General features: G+C 39.7%; 4 protein-coding genes across 4 annotated transcripts; 1 reads left to right on the top strand and 3 right to left on the bottom strand.

Annotated features, from left to right (window-relative positions):
• Window positions 1-572: 572 nt before the first annotated feature.
• On the top strand, window positions 573-2,899 carry MELLADRAFT_116582 (uncharacterized protein; the record flags this gene model as incomplete). Its single annotated transcript, XM_007410493.1, has 6 exons — window positions 573-1,543; window positions 1,617-1,930; window positions 2,018-2,134; window positions 2,221-2,402; window positions 2,477-2,673; window positions 2,827-2,899. The coding sequence occupies 6 exons, from the start codon at window positions 672-674 to the stop codon at window positions 2,897-2,899; spliced, it is 1,755 nt and encodes a 584-aa protein (XP_007410555.1).
• Window positions 2,900-4,169: 1,270 nt separating this feature from the next.
• Window positions 4,170-5,067, bottom strand: MELLADRAFT_124289 (uncharacterized protein; the record flags this gene model as incomplete). Its single annotated transcript, XM_007410355.1, has 5 exons — window positions 4,170-4,219; window positions 4,344-4,433; window positions 4,529-4,660; window positions 4,756-4,845; window positions 4,950-5,067. 5 exons carry the CDS (start codon window positions 5,065-5,067, stop codon window positions 4,170-4,172), a joined length of 480 nt encoding a protein of 159 aa, XP_007410417.1.
• Window positions 5,068-11,108: 6,041 nt separating this feature from the next.
• Window positions 11,109-11,840, bottom strand: MELLADRAFT_87329 (uncharacterized protein; the record flags this gene model as incomplete). Its single annotated transcript, XM_007410354.1, has 1 exon — window positions 11,109-11,840. One exon carries the CDS (start codon window positions 11,838-11,840, stop codon window positions 11,109-11,111), a length of 732 nt encoding a protein of 243 aa, XP_007410416.1.
• Window positions 11,841-15,276: 3,436 nt separating this feature from the next.
• Window positions 15,277-17,504, bottom strand: MELLADRAFT_106854 (uncharacterized protein; the record flags this gene model as incomplete). Its single annotated transcript, XM_007410353.1, has 7 exons — window positions 15,277-15,424; window positions 15,822-15,948; window positions 16,051-16,375; window positions 16,429-16,731; window positions 16,848-17,012; window positions 17,100-17,197; window positions 17,468-17,504. 7 exons carry the CDS (start codon window positions 17,502-17,504, stop codon window positions 15,277-15,279), a joined length of 1,203 nt encoding a protein of 400 aa, XP_007410415.1.
• Between the last annotated feature and the right edge of the window lie 10,340 nt (window positions 17,505-27,844).

Below are 27,844 nucleotides of genomic sequence, written 5' to 3'. Positions count from 1 at the left end.
ATCATGACTCTGATGGATCTGTTGATTTTTGAAATATTCGAAATTCTTTTGGATAGTTTGAAGCTTGATGAAATTTATTCATTCAAGATTTTATGGTTCCTTTGGTTTGATTTTTTTGAAAATCGGGACAATAGTTTGAACGAGTTGATCTTTTTCGCTGATTTGTAAAAGTCACCATCAACTTCTATAAAGCTTGAGGAATTTTGCGAGCAAGCCTGGAGCCAATTAATGACGAGTTTGTCATTTGTCGGTAAAATCATCTTGATTTCAAAAGATTTGATTTTTTAGAAACTCGAAACTGAGGGTTTGTGTTAAATGAGGAATCCAATTTTATGAATCATGAGTTGATATGAATCTAGACTGATATTGACCAACAGCATCAGGAGAGAGGGTATAGGATGAGAATGAAGTGATCAAGTGAACTTGGGTTCGTCTTTGAATTTGATGATCGACCAAACGAAGTCTACAGGGGCATTTGGGAAATGGTAGTAGCGGCGTAACCAGTTACCAGTCTCATGTCTTGATCAGGGGATTCATGACTGGGAAACTTCAGCTCACTTACTACTTCCGATATCAGAGTCACTCAGCATCGACCACATTCGACTTTTTGTAATCAGATCGACTTCCTCATCACTTCAATCATCTCAACTCAACTCATCTCATCCTTCAACATGAGTGCTCAACCTCGACGAAGTAATCCATCCAATTCAAATCACTCACAACAACCACCACCACCCCTCATCCCACCTCCTTCAGGTAGCTTTAAACTCAAAATCAAACTAGCCGGTCCTCCTCCTGGTTCAGCTTCTGCTCCTGTTCCTCGACCTGTTCCACAAGTTCATCATGCTCATCGTGAAGAAGAAGAGCAAGAAGATCAACTCGCTTCTTCAGACGATAGTCTTTCATCAGCTCCTTCGCCACCACCCACCCCACCTGCACCTGTTACCACTACTTCGAATCCTTCCAAGCGATCTAGAACTAAAGATCCAGTGAACCGGGTGGTGAAGAAGCGCAAGTCGACCTTGAATACTAAAGCTCCGCCCGTCTCTGCTCCACCTCTTCCGCATCCATCTGAACAATCCGAAACTCTACAGACCGGTACAGGTCATGATAGTGACTTGAGCTCTTACACATCAGATCTTCCGAATCCACCTACCTCTATCAAAGTTAAAGCACCAAGACCCAAGACGAATGAAATTCTCGATGGTCTCATGTCTCGATCTCGTCCTGTGAAGCTACAGCCTTTGACCGATGCAGAGCTTCTGACAGCTGCTGCTACTCAACCTGATCCGGTACCTATCGAGAGCAGTAGCAGTGTGAATCCGATTAAAAAGAAAAAGAAAAAGTCTTCAACTGGAATTGGAAAGAACGAGACGGGAAAGAAAGTGATCAGGAAAGCTCCTGCATCTGGAGTGATACCTATGGAAGCTGCACCAGTAGCTGGAACATCGGTAGTGCCAGAAAGTAGCCGACCTGCTCCAGCCTCTCGAACGATTGTGGTGTTAAAGGCAATCAAGACCGGTGCGAAAACCAAGAAACCAACGTAAGGATTTGCTCTGCTTTGTAATCAGATGGTTCTTTGATCCTGAATTCGAGAATGATCTTTTCTTCGATAGATCGAAATTGGCACAATCCGTCACTAGTGCCACTGACCCATTCACCACGACTGATGCTGAGCCTACACAAGTGACATTCCCGATTCCAAAACCAAGAATGCAACATGATTATAGTCTCGGACCACCACCACCACCACCTGTACCGGCTTATAAACCAGCTGTGGTTGGAACTGTGCCGCGTACGCAAGCTCCTCAGTTCTTACCTATCCATCCCTTAGAGAAACGAACGCCTAGGGTGAGACAATGGAAAAAGGAACGTAGAGAAGTGATTGGAGTCTCGGGGATTCCATTCTGGATTTGGACTTATGTTGGAGGTAAGCAAGTTTGTTTTGTGTCAATGAAGATGAGTGTTATGTGAATCTGGGTAGATGGTTAATTTACTTACAATTCGAAATGTGTAGATGAACACTCTGATTACGTGAGCTCAAGACAAACTAAACCTGCTGGTCTTGGTACTCCTCTGGCAGTCACTCAGTCGGGCACGGCTTACTTCCAACCTCATCATCCATCTAGACCTGGTAAGTTGCCATTCACTTTTTACGATCCTTTCTCTCGTCTTTCTTGTCACTCAAGATAGATTTTGGTTTTCAATGAGGCATCTTAGGTTCAGCAGCTTCATCTCATGCTAAAGCATCACCAGCTGGTGGGCCATCAGCTGGATCTGGTAGAACGAGATATACAGTCCCACTCTCAGCTGAACCTCAACCTAATTTGGGAGGTCCTACTCTTCCAGCTAGTTTTCGTAGAACGAATCCGATGCCATTGGTTAATCAAGCTGGTCCAATGGTCAGTCTTGATTGATTTTTTTAAAGAGTCTTTGAGAAAAAAACCACTGATGAAGTTAGGAATGGATTCTTTAGATTTCTCGTACTAAACGTGAGACACCTACACCGAGTCTTGATAGAACGGCTGGAAGAGGCACGTCATCTCCTGCTCCTGTTGGTTCTGGAAACGTAGGTGCGTTAGCTGGTAATGGGGGTGATGCTTCGATATCTGAAAATGTCAATTCAGGTGCTGCACCCGAATTGATTAGATTACCAGAGTTACCTATACGAAAGTGAGTGGGATTTCATTTCTGATGAGATTTCCTCCCGCTTTATCAAAGATTTGGGATTGAGTAAAGGTAAAGAGTAGGGTCAAGAAACGAAACTGATTTGGATTTCAATGGGGTTTCTTTTGATACTTTTCTTCTTTTTTGATGAGCTTTTAGGTTTTCAAATGGCAAAGGATTTGCTTCGGCAATGATGGCGAATGGTGGACCGGAATTATTGAATAAAGAATAGAGAGAGAAAGAGAAGATGAATTGTAGTGAATGAAAAGTGTTTTTTTTTAAAAATCTGATGATGATTTTTTTGTCATTCTTTTTTTTTGATTAAATCTGTTTGTTTTATTTTGATGATCTTTTTTCTTCAGTTTTTCTTTTTACTTTTCTTTTGACTTTTTGAGAGACACTTGTAGGAAAAAAATGAACTAATTATATACAAGAAAAGAATGAAGATTAGATTGTGGTTTTTGGATTGGATTGATTAACTTTTGTGATTTGAGAGTTGGGCTTGCTGAGGCTTTGGATCGTGTGACTGTTATAAATCGTTTTGAAAAGTTTGGGTGTTATCAATACAATATGATCATTCATCTCTTGTTGAGGTTTGAAGATTAAATTTGAAAAAGATTTGATAGGTTTGATGTAATGGATCCTTGATGTTAACCTTGAGCTGGATTTGATGTTCTCAGGCAAACTTCACACAAAGAACCTGTGTATATCCACACTCTCTTTTGAAGGTCTCATGTGCCTCACAACATCTTACTTCATCATGACAATCTCTTTTGAAGAGTTCATATCACTTACACTTACGCTCAACACCTGAATCCGTGTTGCAGAGCTACTAAACCTTCTGTTTTGCTCATGTTCATCAGACTTTCAAAAGTCTTTCAGAATGTTATGATCTTTTACAGTGATGGGAGTGTGTTCACGACCGGATGGGCGTACCTCACCCGTATCCATCTCTTGAATTATACCATCACAATGAAGTGTTGGAGAATGCACATAGGATAGAATGGTCTTGCAGGAAACACTCATGTGGATCTAACTTAAATAAGTTTCTCATTCACTGTCAGACACTTGATCCTTGTAATCCTGGGTGTCTGTCCGGAGCTCGGGTGGGAGGAAAGAGTCTTGCGAGAATTAAGTTAGGATGTGGATGATCAAACTATCTGATTTTTTAAAGTTAAGTGAACTCGGCCCAGAAATGCAATCTCATCATACCTTGCCAATTTGATTCTACGAAGAGTTGGGTTTTAAGATCTAGTTTATAAAGGAAATTGGTTTTGCAATTGGAAGAATTGGTCAGAGCAGACCTGAATTATGGTAGTTTGTACATGGTAAAAGGTTTATTTTTGTAGTGGAACCTTAGGCGATCAATTAACTATAACATGAACATGAAAATGTCTATGCAATGTTTTGCGCCTCCAAGACCCATGTCATGAGTGGGTAGAGCACCATTAGAACCTTTGCATCAAGAGAGAAATTGCTTGACCGTGAAGGCGTTGATGAGATCACTGATCTTTAGGCTTTTCTACTAGCTTGCAATTGTCAGATCGGCACTCTAGAAGTAAGGTAATGAGGGTTTTACAATCAAAGAGTAACCAACAGGATCAGTTGTTTATTGATCAGGATAAAAAGGATCATGATTGATTCGAATTTTAATCTCGAGCTAAACTGATACGCACGCGCAAGTGGCGATTCCAAATCATAACACCTATATCCTGGCAGTGGTTGGTTTTTTGGAGGCTCTTTCCCAACCTCATGCCCAATCACATCTACGGGATTCGAACAAATTAGGATCTTGCATGTTTGAGTGGATTGGTGAATCAAACACCGTGATTATGAGAAAACAAAGATACAAGTGACATACTAAGATGATCTTTCCAATCGAATCCCCAATAAGCCACAGCCTGAACACTAACTTCAGATTTCTCTTGCTTAGAATTCCCAAATTCAGCCTTGTATTTGTGACAATTCTTGAAAGTGATGTGATCAAGTATATCTATATATATTGAAGTACAAATAATAGAAACGCGTGGAAGTCGTGAGATCAGTGATTGGTGAGCTTGACGAGAAGTAGGATATCAAAAACTTCACTATATTTGGTATCTCCTCGGGCTGGTGACTCTGATACCCAACAATTATCTATTTCACATGAGAAATGTCTTCCGATGCCGACCTGACAATCTTTCAAAGTTGGGAAAGAGGTTATGAGGACTTTGAAACCCAGAAGGCGGAATTGGAAGGAAACTGACAACACAAAGCTCAACGTCAAAGGAATGATTACTTACCTATGTGTCGTGCGTCTGATGGTACAGAATTGAAACTTCGAAGACACTGATGCATAAATCCATTGACAGAGTTCCAAGCTGTGAGGAAGACTACTAAAGTAGTGATGAAGGTATACATGAAGGTATGGATATTGGCGTCGAGTACTTCTAGCCGTTGCGTTAGTTGTAGAGTTATTTTACGTGGAAAAGAAAGGAAAGTGATTGAAAGTGGAGGTAAAGAATAGTCACCAGTGCGATCTCGATATGATTGAAATAAAGCAGAAACAACGGAAGACTCGTATGCCCTTCAGCAAATATTTCAAGGACGTTGTTCGTGTGTGTGAAGCAGTATGTAACTGCGCATTGTTACCACCAACATTTCAATGAGGCTGACTACCTTGGAAACTCACAAAACGTACCAAAAACTTCTCAAAGATTAACAAGGGTCTCACTACCGCTGGTGTCAACATATAACACAAAAAAATCATTTGGAGCCAGACCCTGGGCCAGAGTGGTCTTCAATTTCAAATGTAATGTGTCACATGTTTGTGGTGATTTCAGTTGGAAATACAAACTGCAGATCATGTATGGATGGTTTTTTTTGGGTGCATAATGGGTTTGCATGAAAACACTATCTAAAAATGTTGGGTCCAAGAAGACTAGTATACCTAGGAAAATTTGACCATCTTGAAGCAAAGGATTTTGTTGTCTTTAAGTTTTGATTTGAACAAGGTCATTTTGATTTGTTTTTGTTTTTGTAATAAACAAAAAAATCTATCACACCTTTGTGCAAGCACAACCAATGAAGTTGCAAAACCAAATACATGAACTTAACAAAGTCCCTTGCAAGTCAAACTCAACTAAATTGCAAGTGGTAAAACCCAAAGCCTGTGTAGGGACCCACACCAAATGTGGCCTTCCTAGTGTGAGAGGTTGTGAGATCTAGTAGGTAGAGAATGGACCAAAGGAAAAACTGCTGCCACAGGATAGCTTTTCGAATTTCCTGTTGAACAATCAAAGTCCTGCTTCTTCTAGGCAGGACCCATCATTCAGATCCTCCATATATTGAGCCATTCTCAAGTCTTCATTGCCATCCAAATTGTGTCTTTCCAACGTTTACACACAATTGTGTCTTTGTGTAATGTTGTCTTCCTCTTTAGATTGCACCGTGTAAATTTCTTGGTAGCACATCAATGTGCACACACAAAAAGAAAGTCATAGAGGAATGATAGAAGTTTTAGACAGGTATTTGGATCCAAAGACTTTCCCTTTGAACAGATCTTTGGATCCAAATACTATCCCTTTGTCCAGGTGCTCAGGAAGCAAGCCCTTTGTGAGACAAATATGCAGGTCTGAGCTGCTTTGCGCACGCTTAGTTCAACAAAACATTATTCTTTTTTTTCATATCTTGTTGTGTGTGCACATCGATGTGCTACAAGGTATTTTACACAGTTTTGGGTGTCAATCAGATCTTGAGAATGGTGCAAGTTGTGAAGGATCTGATCCAAGTGTGCTACTTGGAAAAGCATGACTTTGATGTCCCCAAGCGGCATTCAATAAACTCTTCTTCAACCAAAGTTTTTCTTTTGTGCCAGTTTTTCCCTACTAAATCTCACAACCTCTCAGAACAGGAAGGCCACGTTAGGTGTAAGTACACAGGCTTTGGGTTTCACCACCTGTGAGGGATTTGGTATTAAAACTTAATTCATTTCACACCTTTGTGCAAACACACCCAATTAAGGAATTCAGTGTAATTGAAGTCATATGTTACCTGCACTTTGGGATGATCCAGGAAAGTGAGTATTTAAGCTATGTAGCTCGGTAGAATATGTCCCAGGTGTAGTGTTGCCCAAACCCACTTTTGGCATTGAACAGTTTGTTGATTACTGTCACAATGGTATTTTAGGCCAAACTCTGTAATAAGCTTAGGGACCAACATATCATGAGAAGGCTTGTTTACAATTATTGTTGGAGCTCTCCTCCCAAAATTGGCTTAAAGATCACTCCAAACCAGCTTTTGAGCAAGGGAACAATTTATTATTTTTCAGTGTCACATGCTCATATCATCAATGCACTCAAACTTGGCGACTTTACTGAAGAGATGAAGATTGATAAGCAAGACATAACAGCCTCTCATGTACTTAATGGGAATGATTACTTAAAGATCTTACAACCACCGTGTTCTTTTGCTGAAGCTATGAGATCAAATGATGGTGTGAAGTGGAAAGAAGAGTGCAATACTGAAATGAACATGATGAAGAAGATGAAGGTGTGGGGGGTTGTTGATAAACCTGATGGACTGGTATCAATTGGACTGAAGTGGGTGTTCACCTATAAGAAATTAGATATTGAGGGCAATCCAACGAAATTCAAAGCAAGACTTGGTGCAAAAGGGTATAGTCAAAAAGAAGGGATCAACTATAATGAGACTTTTGCCCTGACTGCAACGTTTGCTGGACTGAGAATTATGCTCACAATATCAGCCCATCAGAACTGGCCAGTGCACTCTTTTGATATCACATCTGTGTATCTTCATAGTGATATAGAGTCAAAGAAGAGAAAGAAAAATCAAGTATTGAAGGCCTTAAGAGCGCTATACAGCACCAAGCAAGGTGCGCGCTGCTGGTGGAAACATATCCACAAGATATTGATGGCTTTAGGTTTTACTGTAAGTCAGTATGACCAATCACTATAATCTTACCGTAGAGGCGTGGACACCGTCATCATCTGGCTCCACAGCAAAAATGGGGCAGTAACCGGAAGCTCTGAAAAATTGCTTTCAGAAAGTTACAAAGCTTTGAAAGAAAAATTACTCATCAAGTGGGAGACATCACTGGATCAAATTGTTGGAGTTGACGTAACATGTGAAGCAGATGGATTGTTCAAATTTTCACAAACAGGACTGACAAAGAAAATCATCAAATCTTTTCTGCCCAATGAATGAACAGCAAGAACACCAATGAATTCACAAAAAATCCCAATATCTCTGACTGACAACAAATTAGCAAAAGTGTTGTTCAATCTTAATGATTTTCTATTCTCTCAAACGCACAGCATTTGAAATTCATGTTTGTCACTTTGGCCCCAAATATGCCCCATTCCTTTTTTCAAGATATATTATAGGCCGTGAGAGAAAATAAAAAAGTGGCAAGGGGGATCTGTTGGCAAGCCCCTTGCACATATTTTTGATTATCATGTCAAAGGCACTTGATACTGGAATTTTGTGATTAGATGGATTCATAGGATTTTGCGGAAAGGACCGTTGGATCTCAAGCCAGAATTCTGACATTACTTGTAAGTCCCTCCTCTGGTCTGGCCAGTACAGGTCAGGGAGGGACTTAGTTAAGCTTGCGGTTTTGGGAGGTTGGTGATCTAGCTAACTACCAATGTAACTTTCAGCTAGAATTGGGCTTGGTGCCCTAATTGCAGGTGTACAAGTATACTATAAGAATAGTGTGCATGTACAGTCCCCTCCAAGTGATTTACATAATCATTTAAGTGTTGCAGCGGCGGGGCCAGGGCTTGTCCCAAACCCAATGATTACAAATCCTAGGCGTGGGGACGTGTACATAGCAATTGACTCAAGCATCAAAAAAGGTCCACTATAGGGTGGCCTAAAAATGTACATAAAAGGGAGAGGAGTGGCGGGACCCGAAAAATTGTTATATAAGATATATAGATAATATAATGGAAACAGATTGTGATAATACAGATTTAGGAAGAAGATTATAATACTTGAAAATAATTATAAGAAGTGTGGGATGAAAACAGAGTTCAGGCCACCACTATATATAAGGATGGTCAAGAAGAAAGCAACTCCGAAAAAATAGACAAGAGGTCACAGTGTCATTTTACTACTCACTGGCAGGCCAGTGAGTATGTCCACCTCAATCCAATCTCAACCCAATCTCAAATCCATGTCAGTTCAATATCAATCCAATCTCAATGTGTGGCCTAGAGTAGCAGACAAACAACCTTCCAGAATGAACTGGAATAAAGTTTGGTTGCATGTCCACACATGAAGGTGTCAGAATGTCTGGAAGGTTTCAGTGATTATGCAGCCCATCCATATCCCCCACTCAAATATAATTGGAGGTCAAACTGATATTGAACTGACATTGAATTGAGATTGGATTGAGGTGAATGGAACTCACTGGCCTGCCAGTGACTAGTAAAATGACACTGTGGGTAAAGAAGGTTAGTAAGAATCACAGCATTGTAGTGCTGTGAGACGCGACACGTCCTGGCTTACATCTAATGTGATTGCAATGTCATTGATACCTCCTGTGACCTATTCTTGTATATAGAAGCGTTCACTCCTAGTTGCCAAGTATCCAGTGGAAAAGTAAAAATCCCATCTGGGACCAAGATTTTTCCACTGTTTTTTCCACCACTTTATCTGGTGTCAAAAATTGGGTGGAAAAATATAAATTGCAACTGGTTGCAAGATTTTAACACCCAATTTTCTGCACCGGATTTTTTCCACCACTCAAAAAAAAAATTGGTGGAAAAATCAAATTACCCCCCCCTGAGATCGAATTTTCTGTTGGAATACATACTTTAATTTCTCACACCACAAGAACTTGCTTGTATCCCTGATGTCATATTTCCCTAGTGTGCTTTACCATCTCACTGCTTCTTGTCTAACCTGTCTATTGTGTATACATTTCTACTCAACTGTTTGTGTGAACTTGTTGTTAGAACACTCTAACTATCACATAACAACTGATGTATATAAACGACCTGGAGCTGCACAAGGAAAGGGTTCTCTCCTCACCCTTTCTGTCTTTTTTCTTGCGCGCTCCAGGTATATTTTCCTTTCATCTTGCTATTAGTATTAGTTAACATGTTATGACATTTACCTCACCCTTTCTGTCTTTCTTCTTGTGCGCTTCAGTTCATCGCAACATTTTCCACCAAAAGGAATTTACACCAGATAATCTGGTGTAATCAGCTCGGTGGAAAAATCTCCTACCCCATATAATGATGCTAGTATGGTACATGTGTATAGTACCAACAAACGCCTTGCAGTGCCTCCTTTGAGAAGAAATGAATATTGTTCCAAGTCTCACAGGAGGTTGGATGCTCCAATTTACTGCAAAAACCCAAGAAGTAGTTTGAACAAGATGATTGATACACAGTGCGTACAGGATGAGGAGTCCTGCATGCCTGACAGGTTCCTCAGGCCCTGACATACATCCAGGACTGCGCACATTGTATGCACTGCATGACCTGAATTTGCCCGGCATGAGACTGAGTGGTGCAACAGGTGGCACGACTTCATCTTTAGCACCACTTGCAAGAGAAAAGTATATCATATTTCAAGATATTATCAAGGGCCACAATTCTTTCAACTTTGTATCTCGGAGTTTGGAATTTGATAACATTTAGGATTATGCACGCGCGCTTCTGCATCTGAACCCCACTATTTCTAGGATTTTTTGAATGTATCAAGAATGGCTTGATGACAGTGATCTGTAGCAACATTTTTTGTTGGACACTGTCCAACTGATCGACATTTGAGGACAGTTTAAACTCAGTTTTTTGCTTCAAAACTCTTATCTTGTAAACAAAGACCAGATTTCAAAAGGAACTGAACGGAGGCACTCTATTTCTAGCACTGTTGATCACGGACCAGCAGCTCAGATTGAAACACTGACATCGTGCACATCTTACCTGTCACCTGTTTAGTTTTCTTCAAGAAGGACAGCAAGAAAGATTAAAATGAAGCAACAAATTTGTATTCTCTACCATGTTTAAATGAGAAATCAAAATCACCAAAAAAACGAGAATGAAATGGAATTTAATTATAAAAAGTTTGACATTAAACGCAAAGCAACAGAGATCTCCAAGGGAAGCCCAAAAGTCTAATTTGATAACCAGATAGGAAAGTTATTAGGAGAATGAAATTTTGGTATGCGAAGCGGTTGGTGAAAACACGTCTCTATGGAAAGCCAATCAACGAAAACGTAAATGTACACCTTCAAAAAAACTGCATGATTTCAAGCCTCGCACAGAACCTATTCTCAACGCCGGATCCTTGGCCAACAGTCTTTCAATCACTTCAGAGCAGGCGGGCGAAACATACGAAGGAATCATCAAAGGTGAATTAACAATATGCCATGCTACGTTTTTACTACCACCTGAGAATTGATTCCAAACAATAGGGTAAAAGTCGAGTCAATAAAAAACCCAATTTGTGAACTTTGATAAAAGATTATCTCGAATGAGCAAATACTTACTTGGCTCAAAAGGCTTCGTTCCAGTGACCATTGTGAATAACATGATCCCTAGAGACCACCAATCCACCATATTATTGTATGAAGCTCGGGTGAGCATCTCTGGCGCTCTAGCCCAAGGAGAACCGACGATACCAGAGGTCAAACCAAGAAAAGGACAGACTGTCGCCAACCCAAAGGCAGTTATCTTGACATTCCCCATATGATCCACAAGTATGTTATCGAGTTTTAAGTCACGATGGATGATGTTTCGACGGTGCATGTGGTGGAGCGCAGTACCGATATCGAGTATGTAACGCTTTATGAGATTCTCGGGGATCCTAGATTGTCGTACCATCTCACCAAGATCACCTTGGTTGCAGAATTCAAACATGATACAAGTAGTGTGAAAATAGACTTGAACACCTAGCACTTGGATTATGAAAGGGATCCTCTTGAGCGAGTTGAGTATCTCGAGTTCGTTTTGAATGACAGGTTGCTTGTTCGTGCCGGTTTGGTCGATATGTGGAATTATCTTGAGTGCACACACAGAGCCGAGATAGTCAGAATGAGCTTCAAAGACCGTGAAGAATCCGCCTGAATCGAGTTTTCTCACGACTCGAAAGTCTTTTTGCAGTTCAAGTAAGTCGCGGGGAGCAATTGGATTTGGGAGAAGGTCGCGTTGGTTGACCATGACTGACTAAAAGTTGTTTGATAAAATCTAATGGTTCTGTGACAGGTATACCGGCAGGAAAATTGAGGGGGAAATGTAGCTCGAAGATATAAGGCTCCGATCGAGAGGTTTTGGGTGGTTCGAGTAGTTTGAGAAAGTCTATGAGTTGTTGAAGATTAAAACGGCAGTGAATCAAGCCAATGGGGAAGGATTGTGGGTCGAATATAGAATAGAGACTTTTGAAGTAGTCTGAAGCGGTTAGGAAACTAATGGATTGATGGGGATTGAAGAGGTAATAAGGCAAGGAAACAAGAGACTAAGTTTTGCTCAAAGATATAAGCTGGGTTAAAAAGTCTTTGAGTAGTTCGAGGCAGTTCAAAAAGCTAATGGGTTCTAGAAGATTGGAAAGGTAGTGTAGAAAGCAAATGGGGGAAGGATTGTAGTTCGAAGATATGAGGCGTGAACAGAAAGAGATCGAGTGGGTTGAGTTCAGAAGTTTGAGGCCAGTCAAAGGGGGTTTATATACCATAGATTGGGCTTAAGCTATGGCAAGATTTGATGCAGAGAGTGAGGTAAGAGCTGAGGCATCCGCTGAGGGAATCGCGGTCAATCCGAACATCATCAAAAATGCCTACTGCACATTCCCAAGCTGAGAAAGATGGGCAATGAAGATTTATACGCCAGCTGATGTCACCTGATTTTTACTTCCATTAGATTAAGCCCTATAAGGTGGGTAGAGTATGAATTCTAAGGGACTGAAAACAAAGGCGAAATTTGTACAAGTTGTATACATCATCTTGAAGCGGATTTGCAATCTGAGGGCCAGCTTCATAGAATGTCGTCCAGTCTTCTTGAGAGGCACAGGTGTGTGATCTGAGGTCACCAGCACTCAACCCAAGAGCTGAACCCATTTAGGAGGAATTTCGAAATCGCGCTGTGGTCGGATGGTACAGACTCTAACTCGCCAAGTGACCTCAGAACGTTTTCGGAGAGATTGAAGTCAAGTAGTGAGGTCAATATCCTCCGGATGGTATTTTAAGAAGCAACCTGAGGAGGTAAAATGTGGGTATCAATCAGATTTGAAGGACCGTTTCCTTCGGTGGTGTACTAGGCTTCCCAGCAGAGCAACTTCCTCAGAAAACATCGTCGAGTGACGTGAGATAAGGAAAATCATTCCTAGGATCTGTTTTGATGCGTAGCTGGAGATATCAAATGTGAATACCAGCAATTGTGTCTAAGATGTATATTCTGAAAGTGGACATAGGTCACAAAGGCCATGATTACCTCAGCCGACGCATACGATACTGATTAATATTCATTCTACCATTCCTCCAAACCAAATCAATGGCACTTCAAATAATTCTACACAATTCGTAATCTTGCTCGCGATTGTGACCTGGTGACCTGGGATAGAGATAATCACTATCACTATTCAAGCAAGATCATTACTAGGGCACCGAACCAAATATCATCAAGATGCTTAGTATTTATTTTTATAGTGCGGTCATGATGCGGCAAGGCCCCGCAGGGTTCTATACACCAGCTGATGCTAATGCCGACTTGCTTTGACACAAACCTGACCACAAATGTGAGATGAGAACTTTCAAAACGCACACAAAGGCAAAGCGTAAACATTGGCGATTATGCTTGTTCAAGTTGAATACACGTATGGACGGGTTTTTAAATTTACACGTCGACTTGTAAGATACATAAACCGATGGGTCAGCGCAGATCTATTCACCGCGCCGGTGAGGATGCTGACAGTGCCTTTTTGTGGAAAGAGTTTCTGCCCGTACAATGTATGACATGATCATGATATCCCGACTGGATTTCCTCAACTGTTTCAATCAAAGCTTTCAGATCTCTATATTGCTTGGCTCAGCTAAACATTTGCGCCAACGATTTCACTTGATTGGAAGGCGCGTTGCTGATACATAGAGTCATCAAGCAATGGGCTAAATGACGAAGCTGACACTCGTGATGTGATCTCTAGGTAGATATGTGCTGAGCTTGATTACCCAGGGTGTCATAATCATTAAAAACACACAAACTCAGATCAAAAGCATATTGTTGGAGATTAGGATACAAACTCGTAAATCCAAAGACGGCCGCCAATCTGTACTCTTAAAGGATTTCAACATTGATGCACTCAAGGAGATAGGTGACCTCAGAGACGGCAAAGAGGAATAGTAGAATTTGAAGACTGCACAACACGCTGAGAAGATTTCCATTTTGCCACAAACAAAACTGAATTGAAGAGTGCAATACAGTTGTACATAACAATCAATCAGTTCTCTTTCTTACTGTTGCGCAGTACATATCTCGATCTTCACTTGATTTGAAAGAGCGCTCCTCCAATAGGTAAAGCGCTACTTGAACGAGATGCAACTGTAGGACGTAGGTAGGTTATTCTTCCTTGAAAGCTGCAAGAAGGTCAATCATCAAGACCCTCTGAATGTTCACCACCAGTCCCATTGGTTTAGGTACCTGTTCAGTACCCAGTTTTGTCGTTTCCATGGAAATTTCAGTTTTTGTTTCACATTTTTGTATCTTTGCGTGCGACATGTAGTCGGTGCTGTTAGGGTTGTTTGCTGCCGTGCAATGTCATTCCTGTGCTAAACAAATGCCGGGGAGTTACATACCAGCATGTGCAAATCCATGGATTGCGCTTGTTACAGCCTAGCTAGACGAACTAGAAATGCTAATGGGTGGTCAGCTTTTAATTCACATTTTTGACTTCCACTATGACTTGGAACTAGCCCTAAAATGAATCATTGATTGGTCCAGATTTCGTGAAGCAATATGAAGTACCGAGCCATGTGGCCCGATCTCCTTTGCTGCGAGCCAGCTCAGGGAGTCTTGCTGAGATCATGGTAAAGAATCTTCCGTCCAGAGAGCTGCTTTGCGATCGGATTAATCATGATCAGAATATGAGGTCACGTCGTATCCTGCATCGTTTGGAACAAGGCGAATGCCTCTAGCATCGAGCTTCATCTTTTATTTTATAGAGGATTTCATCCAACCAGTATCGCTTCCGCTTTCATTCACCAAAGAACCCCCAGGTCGAAGGAATCACATTGATCAGGAGATTGCCCTTCGCTGCTGAGTATCGTTAGATTGTGACTAGTGATGATGGTCAACGCAGGTCCATCCTAGCGAACGTCCACTTCTTGTGGGTATATTGTCAGCTTAAGTCATGCCGAGGATTTTTTGGATTTATTGTTTGGATTTCATCTGAATCAACGGCCAACTGAATTCAAATCTTGGAATCGTTTTTTTGCCTGAAACAAATGTAGGGTTGACCTGGGTTGACCGTTAAGTACCATGTGATCGCAACTCATGATCTCTGTGATTCGACTGCATATCATCAATCAATCCCGTGGATTGCAAATTCAAGGTGGGCTGGAGATGAATGCTTGTTTTTCATAAATGCTCAGCTAGAGATACCAAACCTATCTCAATCAAATGCTCTCCAATAACACTTCAACGTATCCCCGAAACTTTTTTCAAATTGAGCACAATTGTGTTTTGGTACACCCCGAACCCTTCCTTGTGACTTGTCCCCTACTTGTTTGCAAAAATATTGGCAAGCTCTTGATGCAAAACTGAGGATGAGCATTCATTCAGCTTAACGAGTATTGTGACCTACTTTTTCAGCATTCTTTTCCTCGTCTGTCAGCGAAGCCAGAAATGATCATCAACTTCCCTCCTTGTCCTACTCAATGTCATTTTTCACCACAAAAATGCGAGGCTCCGCAATACCTATGCAGAGGACCAAATTTTGATTGGACTCTGGTATGGAACAAAAGCCTTGCAAGGGAACAAATCTATCAATTTTACAAAAGAAAAACAAGTGTAAATTTAAAGCAACATTCAACCCCAAATTGAAACATTAAAACCGACCAATAATTGAAAAAAAAGGAAAGGAAAAAAGTTGACATCTATAAATATGTATCAAGTTTTGTGTTTGTTTGCAAAAAAAAATTGTTTAACAATGATTACGTAGTAGGTCTGATCAAAACTGAAGAGTTCTTCATTTTTAGTTTCTGGTTTATCCTGGATTTGATTTTAACCACCACAACTGAACCTGTGAAAAGATCAATTTGATCTTCTCGATCATCAATCGGTTCTACCGAAAAACAAGAATGGAAAACAATCATTAATCTCGAAACAACATTGGTCAAGAAAAGATATTGATGTTGTTATTTTTCAAAAGAGAGAGAAACCTTACCTTCAATGATCAAAGATGGGGCTGAATTCTCAAACTTTGCAAATCTATCAGACGCTTTAAACCCTTCTTCAAAATCAATAATCGTACCAATCACAGGTGAAAGATTACAAATCAAATTTGACAATCCATCTTGACTTTTAAATCGATTCCTATACCAGCCTAGTACCCCACCAGCAATCTCATGTGGTTGTATATCTTCTTCAAACCTACTAAAACAATCTTCATCATCTTCAATGATCTTACGAATCTCATCTAACCCCTCTCGGATTGTTTGTCTTTCTCCATCATATTCCGTTTCAGGACCTAAACACCAATACCCAATTTTCTTTTGATCTTTTCAATAAATGTTCTTCTCAATCATCTGAAATTTCTTCGTACTTTATCTTTTAGGTTTTTCATTCCTAAACTATCACCAACACAAGTAATGAACATCCCTTCATGATGTAAGATCCTACGTGATGCATCATATATCCTTCGACCACCTATCGTATCGATCACTACATCGTATGATGATTCATGGATCGAGCTTACCGAACTTAAGATACTGTCTTCTACCATCACTTCTCTTGCTCCTCTTAGTTCACATCTAGCTATCGGGATCCCAATCTCTTCTACACTAGTGGCGATGGTGGGATGACATGTTACCCAAAGATCTTGATTCGGACAAAATTGCTTCAAGTCCTTTATGTCCAATCAAAATCAATATCTGAAAGATCATGTTGCATCAGTTTCAATTTACTTTAGTTTGAGGAAATTAATGCAGGTACATACGATTTGATAAATAAGATTCTATTCACCTTTGATCCTTTTGGTAAACCAACACATATCGTACTCATAACAAGATATGAGGGAACCCCAAGCGCGGGTAAACAAGCGATTTGTACCATGGATAGATTCGGATGAACGGGGGCAATTGCCACCAAATCCTTATCAATGACCATCTGTTGGACCAATGCACCTGACTATAAACAAGAACAAAAGAGTCAGCGTTTTTTTGTCGAGTATTTTGGAAAGATGAGGCGATTTTTTGGGTCAAAACATATACATACCCTTTTTAAATCATGAAGTCCATAAACCAAATCACCTTTCTTTAATCTTTTAACACCTAATCCAGCTCCTAAAACTTTTCCCACAAAGCTTCTATGTACTAGGAACGAATTGATTAAATTTTGAAGAAATGAGATTTGAAATTGAAAGTTTAGATTTCAACGAAGGATTTGATTCTAAAGCTTGATATGTATTCTTTTGACGATGAATTGAAATCATGAATCGCTTTTTTTCATCACCCGATCTTGATTTTGATCTTGATGATTTGAAGAAAAATTATAAGATGAAAGTCTAGATTGAGTCAAAGTTAAATCCCAAGCATCTAATGCGACTGAATCCACTTCAATTAGAACTTGTCCTGTGCCCAAACGTTTCGGATGATTTGATAAATTCGAATAAACCAACATATTTGATAGTGGTTATTTTCTTTTCGGATCTAATGATATTGTGAGCATATTCGAATCAGAATTCGGATTAAAAATCTGTTTGGTTATTTGACTTGGATCTTGATTTGGTGTATGGTATTTTGATTTTAGGTAAGATTCTTATTTGACTTTGAGAGTTGGGTTGAGCAGTGTGTGATGATTATCATTGGTCAAAAGACTTGTGATTGAATATCTAGCATTCTGAAATCTCAACGTCTGGCTGTCATTGGATAATTCACAATCATCATCATTAAGGGGGCTCAAGTCAAAATATTTGCCGCCTTTTCTTAAAAAATCGGGGAAAGTTTTTTACGGTACCGTGCTGTAAAAACTTTTCCCAATTCGTAAAAAAGGACTATGGTTGCTACTGTCAAAGGCTTGTGAACTTCAGACGGATAGCACACATGCCCAAATCCAATGTTCTCACTCAAAACTTAACATTTTGAACATTTGAGAGCAGATTTGAGATCCTCAGTCTTATGTCTGTGTATGTATAGCTTTTCTCAAACATTGATCTGTAGTTATCCATTGATTGTCCAGGTGTTGTTTTTGAGTGGAAAGTTCAACTTGATAATAAAAAAACAAAGGAGAAAAAAGAAACAAGAGTTGTAATCTGATCATTTAGAAAAGCTACAGACGGAAAGCGGCCAGGCTGTGCATCCTAAACATGGTCTTACAAGCTTGGAATGTTGAGTTTTGAGAAAGAACATCCAATTTGAAGGTTTGGGCTGAAATTCATAAGCCTTTGGCAGTAGCAACCATAGGAGTTGGTAACTTGTTATTAACCGATTGGAATGGGGATTAAATTCGGTCTTGTACATGTATAAAAATACTGACGGGTCGGATATTGCTTATCTATTCCCATCCACAGCTATGATGTCATTCTAGCTGTTGACCACTTCACCGAATTCAATCCTTTCAATTGGTTTTTCATCATCATCAAGAATCAACTCACATTAGTTTGTTGATATTTCGCAAACAAATCTTCTATAGTATAAACTTTTTAGTAAAGTATTCTAAAAAGCTCTCTATAATCCTCATGAGCGATGTTTCTGGCAACTTTGAAACAGCTAGACTGGCTGCCGAGAAGTTGGAACTTCTCAAAACCGAATATGAATCGGCAGAAGGTTCCAACCAAAAATCCATGCAATGGGTTTGATCTAAATATGCAGAGATTGTCCCTTTTGCTGCCAAGAACTGGTATAAACCTTGGTCAAAATTTGCTACCGACCTTATCGAGTTGGACAGAGCTAAAAACCGTCCGATATTCAAAAACGACGGCCCTGTTCCTTCCGTACCTATATCATCAGAGGATGTTCCAGTCTACGTATTTGATCTCAGCGACAATCCGGTTCTTCCCGATGTCGTGCCTGAAAGTCAACATTCAAAGTCAAAAACCCCCCCTTTTAAATCTAACGCAGTTCACATCCTCACTCAAGAGGAAATTAATAACGCCCAGAGAGCTAGACATTTGCTCGATGAGGAGAATGGTGTCCGTCGGAATTGTTCGAGATCAGTTTCCCCCTTCGTTTCCAGACAACGCGTCAAAGATAAAGGACACAAGAGCAACCATGACAATGATGATGAAGACGACGAGTCCGGTGCCAAGAAAAAGAAAATGGAGAAAACTTGGGAATGGATTGAACGTGTGGACAAAGGTCCTTTGTCTTTGGAGAACTGTTCTGAAAGTGCTATTGCATTATCCAAAGCAGTCAGAGGTTACGCCCCCAATCTCTCTAAAGCGGTGGAAGGTTTTAATGATAGGGTTAAACCTCCCAACTTTCCTTCTAAGTTGTCTAAGGAACTGCTTCAAGGAAAATATATTGACCTCCATAGGATTAAAGGTGAATTTATGGCGGAAAAGAAAGGTATGGCGGTCAACCTTATGGTCACGGGGAAGGATAAAGATATCGAAATTCAAAACAAGAAAATCGCTAGCAAGCTCGACAATATCCAGGATTGGTTCTACTATTTTGACATCCTGGAACAAGCTTATCACGAAGCTTTTCCGCTCAGTTTCAAGTATTTCGCTCAATACTCAAAATGGATTAAAGAAGAGTTTATGTCTAACGGTGTTAAGGCTGATTGGACATGTGTCGCTAGTTTCGACGCGGCTCTCAGAGGCCAATTTGCTATCCGTCGCGACATATCTTTTGCTGATTGGAATCACCAGAGCTTGGCAACAATCAGAACTCGTCATATGCAAAAAGCTTTCGAAGAAAAACCACCGGTGGCTTCTTCAAGCGGTCAACAAAATTTCCAATCTTTTTGTCCACATCAAAACCAACAACAACAACATCAGCCTTATCAATTTAGGCCGAAAACTGAAGATTCTCCGCTACGATATAAATCGACTTATAAACATAAAGGTATTTACCCAGTGGCGGATGGAGATAACTTGCCGGATAAGGAAAGGTTTTGTTTTGCACACAACCTCGGGCATTGCAGGTTGGGGAAAGATTGTCCTCGCATGCACCGTTGTGTTGGTTTGGATTTTTTCTCTTTTTTCCTTTGATAAATTTCCTCTTACTTTAAGTCTCCTACTGGGATTGAAAAACTGACATCTTAGCGCTTCTTTAGAACGTTAAAGGATGCGCGAAAGACCACAAGGGATGCGATCACGTCTGAAGAGACAGATCTTCAAGAACCTTGTGATCAAAATGTTTCCGTGGGGTTGGTATATTTGGAAGTTCTCTCGAGTTAACCATGTTGTCTCAATACTGACATCTGAGTTGGCGACAGTCCCTTATCGGAAACTAATTTGGAAACAGATGTGAACGATCAGAAATTCCTTCGCGGCTATGTATGGGACGGCGTAAACTCTCTTGGGTCATCTCCGGCTATCGAATCCAGCCTTTATGCATGGCCCTTTCCCAACGCTCCACCTCTCTCTGACGACCCTTGCGCAGATTTCGCGTTGAGACAATATCCTCACCTTTTTAAAGTCAAAACTCCGATAAATATTGACAAATTCGAAACTCTTCTGGTCAATCATCCGAATCGTCCCTTTGTGAAATCAGTCATCAAAGGTCTAAAAGAAGGTTTTTGGCCATGCTCATCCCTTCCGAATGATTTCATCATAGACGGACCAAATCACAAATCTTGCAAAGATAATCAAGAATTATTAGAAGCTCAGTGTCAAGAAGAAGTTGATAAAGGTCGCTACTCGGAAGAATTCACTACTCTATTGCCCGGTATGAGGTCATCCCCCTTCTAATGGTAACAAAGAAAGATTCTCAAAAGATGAGAGTCTGTTTGAACATGAGTGCTGGCAATCCTTCTCCTAATTCTCTGATCAAAAAATGTGACATTCCGGTTGCTTATGATTCTCTCAAGACTTTCATCCCCTTTTTAATTGAAATGAAAGAAGAATTCGGCGAAGTAGTTTTGTACAAATCAGACGTGGAGAACGCTTTTAGGATGATTCCGCTCCATTTACAATATCAAATTCGTCAAATCATCAAAATTAGGGGTGATAGGAAAAGAGTGGACCATGATCTAACCTTTGGTTCTTCCGCTTCTCCCCATATCTTCTGCGGTGTTTTTTCTTTAGTTCTATGGATTGCAGAGTTTGAGTTTGGAATAAAGTACATGAACAACATGATGGACGATGTTTGGTCAGTCTGTTCTAAAAAACACTCGGTCGAATTTAAAGGTCATTGCATTCCTTTACCTCAAGCAAAGTTGTTAAACCTTTGGGACATACTCGGGATTCCTTGGGTTTGGAAGAAGCAAATCAATGGTCCGGTAATCGAAATCATTGGTCACATTGTTGACTCCGAGAGAATGCTAATGTATTTACATCCGGATAAGAAGAAACATTTAATTGAAACTCTTCAAAACTTTGTATCTAAGCCAGGCCACTCACTCAACGACTGGCAAAGGGTTTTAGGTCATGCTTTGTGGGCATGTACTTCAATGCCGTGGGGAAGGTTTGCACTCCAAAGTTTATATGAAAAGTCTGGCAAGAAGAAACATCGCTATCTTCAAATCCATCTTAACAAAGAAAATCAGAACAATTTGCAATGGCTGATCCAATTCTTCAAGGATAGTGAGGGTGTCCAAATGTTGAACACCTTACGTTGGGCCCTTCCGGAAGCAGATGTGATTTTCTTCACCGACGCCTGCATGACGGGCATCGGTGTCTGGGAGCCAAGTTCGCGTAATGGGAAGTATTTCATCCTGCCGCCCCCACCTCGAAATATCTTTTGGGCCGAGTTACTGGGTGTTGTATTGGCAATAATGATTGGTATTGCCAACGGAGCAAAGAAGATCTTCATTCATTGTGACAACAGGAACGTGGTCAATCTTTTTAGGACTCATGCACCGAACAGGATTGTTCGTCCTTTATTCCGTTTCTGCGTTCATCAATTAGTTTTGTCTAAGGTCGACGTTAAAGTCAGACATGTCTCAGCAGAAGACAACTCAGAGGCTGATAACTTATCTCGCATAAAATCTGTTCTAACGGTTAAGGACCACAATATTCTTTGTCATGCCATTAACGCAGATTCAATTGCCTATTTAAACATCGACCCGTCTCTCTCATCTGGCGGAAAAGAAGTCAATTTAGATTCTTTCGAACTATCGGAAGAAGACCCAGACTTTGTCGCTGATTTGTCTTCATCATGGGTAAATCCAAAAGTGTGGTTAAACCCAAACCAAGAAAGCCTTTCCCGAACATTAGTGTAGAAGAGTTACAACATATGTCAATAGAAGATTGTCGTAACTCTGTCCAAGATTCTTCTCTGTCGAAGTACAAGTCCGGGTTTAAATGCTTCACTAAATTTTGTATTCATTTCAAAAAAGACCTTAACCCAAACAAAAATAACTTATGTGAATTTATTACTTGTCTCAGTCGCATGATTTCTCCTTGATCAGTTCGCGCGTATTTAACCGGTATCAAACATATTTTCAATCGCGACTTTCCTTCGATCACTTGTCAGACCAACCATCCAGATGTCAAGAAAACGATGAAACACTGCTTGGCTAATTACTCAAAGCCAGTAGTTAGAAAAAATCCCCTTACGCTGGTTCAATTGGTTTCGGTCATATCTAAGTCCTCTCATTCTTATGACAATAAACTATTTTTAGCAATGCTGAGCGTGGGTCTTGGAGGTCTTCACCGTTTGGGAGAAATGATGGTCCCTGATTCAGCAAAACTTCCCAACGCAAGGAAAATTATTTTACGCTCATCCTTTCGATTCTCAGCTTGCAAGAAATTCATGCAGTATCACCTTCCGTATTCGAAAGGCGATAGAAATTTTTTAGGTGCTCCGGTGGTCGTTCAAGAGTTTTATAATTCCCCCGCCTGTCCTGTTCGCTTGATGAAATCTTACCTCCGTCAACGCGACTCCAACTTCATATCTTCACATGAACTTTTCTTAACTTCATCAGGCACTCCTCCAACTCGTTCCTGGTTTCTTTCTCGATTCCATCTCCATTTCGACAAAACTTTTTCAGGTCATTCTTTAAGGTCGGGAGGTGCGACAGCCATGGCTCAAGCTGGCTCGAACATGGAAGCGATCAAGAGCGCAGGTCGCTGGTCGTCTGACGCGTTTTTAATTTACATTGGCGGTCACGTTGCCTTACGATTACCGGGAAAATCAGAACCATGTAATCGGTGTGGTGATCAATTTATGGGATCAATTAAAAAATTCACAATTACCAGTTTACCAGTTTATTAGCAGGATTCAGCAGGAAAGAAAATTCAAAATGGAGGTTTTTGATCAATTGAAGCTCTTGTAGGCTTATGTATTGGTCATTAGGTCAACATTACATCAATTTTATTTCACATTATACATAAGATCATTATAGTTTACTTACAAACTTATCACAAAAAGAAAGAAAGAAAAACATAAGAAAAATTCGAAAATATAGGTATAAAAGTTGGAAAATGGTTTTTAGGTTAGTAAAAATAAAGTTATGGGTATTATGAGGTTAGAATATGAAAGAACAACATTATATTATACTATGACAATTTTAATCTTCAAGGTTGATAAGTAGAAACAAAAGTTATTAGGGAAAAGGTACTTTTTCGAAGTTGGTAAACAAGAGGTACACATGTAGTTTGGATGTGTAATAGTGGTAGTGATGGAATTTAAGGTTGCCAAGAGAATTTTCCGGGATTTTTAAGGTTATAGATGATGATGTCATATTACATGAGCAAGAAAAAGAGAGTAGTAGCTGTGAAAAGTGAAGAAAATGGGTGAAATTCGTGGAAAATGGAGGTTTTCAGCTAATTACATATGTCAAATGACGTCAGAATAGGTTGGTAGATGGCTCATTCAACGCAGAAGAGTAGATTACATAATGTACAAACTTTAAATCATTAGTAACGGAGGTGTGTGTAAAAAGTTATAAGGCAAATAAAGAATTGGTGTGAATCTCGAATTTACAGTCACAAGTCACATGTAACACCAAAAACCTTAACTTCACAACTCAATATCTTACTCATCACTCATCAGAAGTAGGTCATGTAGGTGTCAGAAATGATCAGTAACACGTGGGCTACAAGATGCACTTTAGTAATCAAAAATTGGAGCACATCTGAAAAAATTTGTAATCTCAAAAATTGGTTTTCAGCTAGTTTACAAGAAAAAAATCACCTGTATTCATCATAAGAAGTGCTGTACATCATATTATTGCGTCATTGATCACTTTTAGCTGTGAAAATTACATCATTTATTAGTAGCAAAATCATTACATTGCGTCATCATAGGGTTTTTAGGGAATTCTGGGCAGATTTGATTGGTTTTGAGGCTGTTGACCATTGTAAAAGTTCTAGTACATTGTTATATATAATTTGAGAGGGTTTTGGGACTGTTGTTCCCCTTTTTTCTTTATCATTTACGCCATTATTATTTTGTTTATCATCATAAACTTATTTTAATAGTACCTGGTCACTTAAATACGCCCTTTATTACAGCTATAAAGAGAAATTTACTGTAGTATCATAGTCATAAAGACTTATTGGGAATAATATCAATCAGATATTGCTTATTTTCTTTAGTTATCAATTGGGAATAACACTATAGCAGTGTTGATAGTAATACAAAGTGTGCTTTTGAAGTTTAAATACGTGTGAAGATACATTTCTCTGGTGCCTTATCAGTACTCAATACAACAGAGCTCTTTCTGATTGTGTTGTTTTGGAAGAGCAGTCCTTAGACAACTTCTACTAGTCATTATATTAGTAGATTATCCTCTTCCAGCTCTGTATAACCCTTGTTGGGTTATAAGTTCTACATCGGGCACGTGGCTCACATTGGGTCTAGAGTCTCGTTTTGATAGTGAGTCTTTGGTTTGTGTTTATTCGTGTCATAAGCTTTTACGCTTTGTCACTTTGGTCAATGGATTTTAGCCTTTTCTGGTGCTGGTCAATGGTTTTTGTTATTAAAAACCTTTTTGCTTGTGTCAATGGCTCATTGCCTGCTTTGGTTAATGGCTTTTTAGCCTACAAATGTGTTTGGACTGGTTTTGTTGTGTTCATATGACTGACGAATGTTTATTTCCGGTGCTATTCTTTTTTCCCTCTCCTTCTTCACCACTCTGATTTACGGCTTATAGGCGGGTTGGAGAGGGTGTTATATTTTTTATTACAAGCAATTTATTACCCTAGGCATATCGCCCAGGGTTTCGTCCAAACACTGTTCTATTGATTTTTTAGTATGTTTCATACTAAGTTTCGTGAGTGAAGGATCCACATTTCTAGGAGTTGGTAACTTGTTATTAACCGATTGGAATGGGGATTAAATTCGGTCTTGTACATGTATAAAAATACTGACGGGTTGGATATTGCTTATCTATTCCCATCCACAGCTATGATGTCATTCTAGCTGTTTACCACTTCACCGAATTCAATCCTTTCAATTGGTTTTTCTTCATCATCAAGAATCAACTCACATTAGTTCGTTGATATTTCGCAACCCACCCACCCTATTGTCCCTGTGATAATTTAGGTTTCTTTTTTGTTATCGTGGTATGTTTAGTTATTAATTATTTTTATTTATATTTTTATATTTTGTTTTGTTCGTTGTTGTGGTCCAAGAGCGTTTTTTATTGGTATTTAAAAAAAAAAAAAAGAAGAAGAAAGTTTATTACATTCTATTTCCTTCAGCAGCTTTTTATTTGGGCAAGATTTTTTGTGGTCTGAGTTTTATTATGTTTTGTATTTTTTTATTATTGCTGTTCTTTTGGTAGCGTAAAAATTGTTAGTGCTGTCGCGTCTTTCACCAATTGTTGTCGTGTTTCATATTTTTCTACATTTCTTATGTCCGCTAGCTACCCCAGGGTGTTATATTTTTTATTACAAGCAATTTATTACCCTAGGCATATCGCCCAGGGTTTCGTCCAAACACTGTTCTATTGATTTTTTAGTACGTTTCATACTAAGTTTCGTGAGTGAAGGATCCACATTTCCAAAAAATTTCTTTCGGATCTGCTTCTGAGCAGTAAATTTACGCAAATTTGCTGCTTAAAAAAATTTGGGATGTCGTATAACATTCCCCAAATTCATAAAATTTTGCGTAAATTTTATGAAATTGGGAAAAGTTTTTTACGATAAAAGTAGTAAATTTTTTTGACTTAGGCCCCCATAGGAGTTGGCAAGTGGGGATGTACAGTCATCTCAGAAAAGCTTGACCAAGTGACAGATTTTATTTCGAAAATTACACAGCAATACAGGCATATGTATAAGCATAGCCTTGTACTGGTACTGAATTTCAAACTGGAGATCCGACCGGATCAACAGCTCACCTACACATTCCATCCATACCACTTCCTTATCTCTTCATCAATCTCGTCCACCTCTTCTTATTTTTTCTAATGTCCTTTTAAGATGCCTTATGTTCAATACACTGCCCAAATCAAAGTCATCGCGTTAACCAAGTTCATGGCCGGACAGACTGTAAAATCCATCAACAACGACCTACTCACATCCATCTCACCGCGATCATTCTCTCGATGGAAGATCCTTTATAACAAGACTCAAGCCGTCGTCAGGAACCCAAATACCTACGAGCAACGTGGACGAAAGACCATCCACTCAGACGTCGATTGAGAGTTCATGGTTGAACTCATCAAAGCCGATCCGACTCTCTTCCTAGACAAAATCCAAGCCGCGATGTTCAATCACACTGATCACATCGCTTCTCGAGCTACAATTGCAAATGATCTCAAGGAACGCTTATTTCTCACCGTTCACAAAGCAGCCAAAGTTGACATTAATCAGTCCTTCGAACGCCAAGCAGTCTACTCGGGTGATGTTGCTCATTTAGCACCTGAGTGCTTGGTATTCTTAGGTTAGTGAACGTTTTGTTTATCCGTTTCAAAAGCTTTGTTACTGATGTGATTATATTTACCTGTTTAAAAGATGAGACTGGCATTCGACCTCAAGACGTGCAACGTGACAAAGTCAGATCCAAGAAGGGGGAACAACCGAACGCTATAAGACGTACTAGAGCCGGGTCCCACTACTCCATGCTAGCAGCAATCTGTGAGTTGGGATTACTGGCAGTTAATGCCAAGCTGGGTGCCTATCACCGACCCAAATTCGAAGCCTTTCTGAAGCACATTCTAGTAAGTCAATATTTTATGTTCAATTTTTATATTTCATCAGATTCATGAGCTGATTATCTTGAAATTAATCAAGCTTCCCGTCATGGCACCATACCCAAGTCAAAACTCGGTCTCGATCTTGGACAATGCGACAATCCATCGCCGTGGCGTCATTGAGGCGTTGTGTGCGGAAGTAGGCGTCCTTATTGTCTACTTATTGCCTTACTCGCCGTCTTTCAATCCGATCGAACAAACATTCAAGGTGTTCAAGGATGTTCTTCGTCGGAATGGGCTATTTGCTCAGGCTGTCGACAAGCTGGGTTGTATGATGAGTGTAATGAGTGAGGTCTGTACCAGCACATTCATGGTTGGTTTATATAAAACCTGTGGTTACAGACTCTTTGATGATGTTGTGTTTTGAATTATTTGTTTTCAATGAGGTGTCTCAAAATGTTGTGGATGAGGTGTTTTAAATTGTTTGTTTTCAATGAGGCGTCTCAAAATGTATTGTCTTTTTATCAAAAAATACTTTTATTGCAAACCATTCCGTGTGATTGACCAGAATAACACAGAATAGTTGAGTGAGGAAGATGAATCCACACTAGAGAGTGAAGCCTCAAATGTTTCAAGAACATCAAGTCAAAACTTTAAGATTTCTCTTGAGACTTTTGAAAGGTCTTGTGGTAATCTCATGTTTCAAAAGTCTTAAGAGAAATCTTAAAGTTTTGAATGAAAAGAAAAAAACTAAACTTGAATAACAAACTCTC

The sequence above is a fragment of the Melampsora larici-populina genome (genome assembly GCF_000204055.1).
Source record: "Melampsora larici-populina 98AG31 unplaced genomic scaffold MELLAscaffold_20, whole genome shotgun sequence".
Lineage (NCBI taxonomy): Eukaryota > Fungi > Basidiomycota > Pucciniomycetes > Pucciniales > Melampsoraceae > Melampsora > Melampsora laricis-populina.
Note: the sequence above shows the minus strand (reverse complement) of the source record. Positions and strands in the feature narration are given on the sequence as shown.